This window comes from Palaemon carinicauda, chromosome 2 (assembly GCF_036898095.1).
Source record: "Palaemon carinicauda isolate YSFRI2023 chromosome 2, ASM3689809v2, whole genome shotgun sequence".
Lineage (NCBI taxonomy): Eukaryota > Metazoa > Arthropoda > Malacostraca > Decapoda > Palaemonidae > Palaemon > Palaemon carinicauda.
In genome coordinates, this window is record NC_090726.1 from 137,280,206 (window position 1) to 137,285,247 (window position 5,042).

Here is a 5,042-nt window from a genome sequence, read left to right on the forward strand (position 1 = left end):
CAGCTGAGGTTGGTTTTCAGCCTCTGGTTATTTTCTTATTGATTGGAGCTCCATGCATCCTTCAATCAGATAATGGATCCGAGTTCACTGCCCAGATGGTTCGAGAACTGAAGGATTTACGGACCCGTCTTCGCCTTGTGCATGGCAAGCCCTGGCACCCACAAAGTCAAGGTTCAGTCGAACGGGCGAACTCAGACATCAAAGACATGCTGGCTGCTTGGCTCTCTGACAACAACACTCGGGATTGGTCCCTAGGCCTTCGTTTTGTTCAGAACCAAAAGAACTCGTCGTACCATTTAGGGATCATGAGTACCCCATATGCTGCTTCGCTTGAAGAGGATGCAAAGGTTGGACACACTTCATCATCTCCAAAACTCTAGCGCCAGACCCACCAACATTTGTACTTGTTTCATCCCTGCCAGCCCAATTCCACACAAGCCCTCCACCACTCAGTCCATCACCTCATATTGCATCAAGACAACAAGAAATTTCCAAGAACTGCAAGAGAGCCAGAGAGACTCAACTGTGCCAAGCAGAACGTATGGTCAAACGTAGTAGGATTGACTTAAGGACCGGGGAAATAGGGGATAATGTCGCTGTGCCAGTTCCATATGTTGACAGGGGAAGGGGGGATCCAAGAAATCTTACTGGAAACATCATGGACAGAAATGAAAATAACTTATACACTGTAGGGATAAAGGCAGGGATACTAAAGACTAAATTTACTAGGACTGAATTCAACTTGTGCCCCCAACGATTATTAAGTGTTGATGAAATCAACCAAGGACAGCAAGTATCTCTTCGTGAGGCACTGAAGAAAGGCCCCTCTGGTGGCCAAGGACACCTATATTGCAGCCGTGCAAATTCAGGTTAAAAAAGTGCAGTGCCAATAGGTATCAATGTTATAAGGCTAAGCTAAAGTGTAACAGCTGTTGTCATAACAGCCTTTCCTGTTGCAATAAATAGGGAGTACGTTGTGAAATTGTATAAAAGTGCTTTGTGTATCACTATGTCACTACATTTTTAACTTGTGTATATATGATTGAATCATTCCATGTGTTTTGTCTAATTGCACATTTAATGAAAGAAACAATAAATGGTTTTAAGAAATATGTTGTTACAGAATGGTTGCTACTAAAATACTATAAGCTTATACAAAATACCTGTAAATATACACTACTTAACTAAATTATATAATATTCAAACCTAAAATCCTGTCCATGGCAATGCATGAAAAAAAAATTGCTACTAAAATACCCTCAACGTATACAATATTCACCATTGGACTAAAACTCTTACGAACCAGGCACTTCGCGAAATCCCTAGGCTACAAAACCAGTCATTTCCCGTAATGCCTAGAAACTTTAGTCATTTCGGGAAATCCAGAAGTGAAACAGTCATTCAACGAAATGCCTAAAATCTTTCGAAATTTCGTGAAATACCTGGTTACATAGTTTGCCTGTAACATATATATATATATATATATATATATATATATATATATATATATATATATATATATATGTATATATATATATATATATATATATATATATATATATATATATATATATATATATATATATATATATATATATATGTATAGTATACATATATATACATATATATACATATATACATATATATATATATATATATATATATATATATATATATATATATATATACACATATGTATATATATATATATATATATATATAATATTTATATATATTTAAGTAATTCCAGTCTCTCAATTAGAAAATGAGACTTGCTTTCAAATTACAAAGTACGGAATCGGTTATCTACTTGGTAATAAACTGTTATTGGTCAGAATTAGGCAAAGAGGCCTAGCGACATCAACCAAAAAACATTTGCTAAAAACCATAACGTTAGCAACGTAGCATCCTGCTATATGGTTCGCTTTACATAAGAGGATTTTTTCCGCACAGGAGGCATGACTTCACATGAGCGGATTTTCCCCGAGCAGCCTTGCAGTTTCCATAACTCTCTACACTGGAACTACACGGGTTAGCAGTGCATATGGCTAGTAAATACCTGCAGCTCAAAAATTCTTCCAAGTATGTGAAGGGCCTCATAGATCTTCATTGATTTCTAATCCGCGCGGCATCAAACCGCTGGTGTGAAGCGAGCCTAGAACCCCTCCCCTAACTATATTGCGAAGTTCTCTCTACCACGTGCTATTACTTAGGATATACAGTATTTACTCTAGCACTAATTCAACATCTTTAACGAATACTTGTTCACTTATGTAAATTAGTATATTAGGTAGAGGTAGTGTTAAAAAGGTTATTCTATGAAGATTTGCTATTAACCAGAATATATAAAACAAGGAAATTTTAGTGCAACCCCTTTCACAGAAAAGCCACGGGGTGGAATAATCTTATATGCAGCAAGAAATGTTATTAAGGATAGTGGGAGAACTGAAATGGTTGATTTTTAGAAATATTTTGAAGTAAATATTTTAATTTGGAATAAAGATGTGAGGAAGATGGGAGCAAACGGGAGAAAAATGTGAGGTACTAAAAATAAATTGCTTACGCAGTATATGAAACTTCATGAAAATAGATAGATTTATGTGGCGATACGTAAAAGTGGCAAAAATGTATTGTGAGGTTGTTCGGTCATGTGGAAAGAATGGGGAATGATAAATATATAATTCCGAAATTCTGATACACAGGAGGAAAGGCTTGGTTAGAAAAGATTGGACAGTCTGCGTGAAAGATGCATTGGAAAATATTGGCCACACTATCCAGAGTCTAAGAGGGCTTGATGCACTGCAGCATTGCTGATAAGCATTCAGCAAAGGCGTAGAAGTAGACAGGTAAAGCAAATAATTTACAAAAAAGTTGTAATAATAGAAAATAGAAAACTGTTAGAACCAAAGACTATCTTTGTAGCATCTAATACTTTGAATGACAATAATGCAGGATCATCGTATCAATATCACCTACAAATTCACGTTCGCAGAAAAAAACAAAAATTATAATTAAATCATACATCATATATGGTATAATTGATATCTTACTTTTGTTTGCTTTTGCCCGTTATATTTCGAATACGATCCTTATATTTTCAACAGCTGGATTCAGAAATGTTCACATTTTAACCTATACTTTATGGGCATTCTGTATAGACGACAAAAGCTATTTCTTGAGTCACATTTAACCACTTTTCGCTGATGGGCATTGAAACTGTATCAAACAAAAATAAAATGATCGAAAAAAGAGATATATCATAATATTCAAGACATTATCATGTTAAACTAAAAGGGCAATCGAATCAAGATGATGGGTTGACCATAGAGAATCAGACCAAAAATTTCGGTTCTTTTGGAGAAGAGAAGAAAACTAATGTGAAATGGTTGGGGGTTTCGGGTATGGATTAAAGAAGGGGTAAGGGGTTTTGGAAATGGCATCTCCAGTTATTTTCCCTCTAAGTGGAAATGAGTAAAGGAAGTAAAGGGGTAAGCGCTAATCTTGGAGAGGCGCTAATATGAGAGAGCTGGGCTGTGATAAAGGGAAGGGACGTGGTTAGGGTAGAGTGGCACTATCCCATGGGGTGGGGAGTATTGGGATGGTAGAGGGGCCATGGATGGAAAGAGGGTATAAGTACATTGATGGGAAGAGGTAGAGAGGTGGCATGGGTAAGGAAAAGGGTTTAGTGGAAATAAGACTGGAATTTTATAGTGAAGTTCTTATACGAGTTGTAAATCCATCTACTCGGACGTTTGATCCCCGAAGCGTGACAATTTATTACGAGTTTTGACTACTTCCTTTAATTTATATATTGTAAGGGCAATTGAATGCACCATTAAAAGGGCCGATGCACTCTCTAGCGACGGTACGATGGTAGTAGACAAATAATTAACTGTCTCCCATATTAGCGCCCTTTGTTACGTTACCGTGGAAGATTTAGTTGTTTTATTAGATGCCATTAGCAATTTAAAATTAATATACGTTTTCATTAAAGATTAGCCATAGTAATATTTTAGGAAAGGGAAAGCACTTACGATTACTTTAAAACATTTAAAAATTTAGTTAACCCCGTATCATTATAGATAATATATTATTCTCCCGTCCCAGGTGCAATAAAACTCAAAATATTATTATGAAAATCTTAAATGCAGCACATTAAGTAGTTTTTACAGGAAGGGGAATAAATTTCTAATTTCAATCTATTCATACTTTTTTCCTTTAGTGCATGGTGTGATGTGGAGACAGGCTCTACGTCACACCATGAATATATATATTCGCAGTTCTAGTTTCTCATTCTGATACTATATTTTCAAGGTAAAGATAAGAATGATACGAGAGGCAAATAATATAGGCTACAACAATATTGCTAAACACAGTTTGGAGTTATAGCACTACATCAGGATAGAGTTTCGTTGTAAGACTAACTAATTATGCGGTACACCATGAATACAATCCAAACCGTATCCTCTTTCTCAGCAATTTACCACATCAGTCTCCCAGCATAGCTTCTGCTTCGGTAATACGCTTTGATTCACTAGTATCATCACCATTTTGTATTCGTCTATAAAGCAATATGGCGTCTCTGCAAACACACGTAGTGAAATGTCCCTTTCTTGTGCGCAATGGCTTTCTACGTGTGAACATTCTGAAACTTGCCTCTGGTTTCCCAGATTTTGTGTAGAGCAATGAAGGCACAGCAATAAAAACCTCTTTCATTTTTCCTGAGCAATAAGGGCCCAACAACAAAAACCTCTTCCTTTTATCCTGAGCAATGAAGGCACAGAAATAAAAACCTCTTTGTTTTGACCTGAGCAATGAAGACACAGCAATAAAAATCTCTTTCTTTTGTCCTGAGCAATAAAGGTACAACAATAAAAACATCTTACTTTTATTCTGAGCAATGAAGGCACAGCAATAAAAACCTCTTTCTTTTGTCCTGAGCAAAAAAGGCACAATAAAAACCTCTTACTTTTATCCTGAGCAATGAAGGCAGAGCAATAAAAACCTCTTTCTTTTGTCCTGAGCAATGAAGGCACATCAAT

General features: G+C 36.1%; 1 protein-coding gene across 1 annotated transcript; it reads left to right on the top strand.

Moving 5' to 3' along the window:
• Positions 1–95: 95 nt before the first annotated feature.
• On the top strand, positions 96–874 carry LOC137620413 (uncharacterized). The gene is made up of 2 exons (XM_068350594.1): positions 96–309; positions 423–874. The coding sequence occupies exons 1-2, from the start codon at positions 96–98 to the stop codon at positions 872–874; spliced, it is 666 nt and encodes a 221-aa protein (XP_068206695.1).
• The last annotated feature ends 4,168 nt before the right edge of the window (positions 875–5,042 follow it).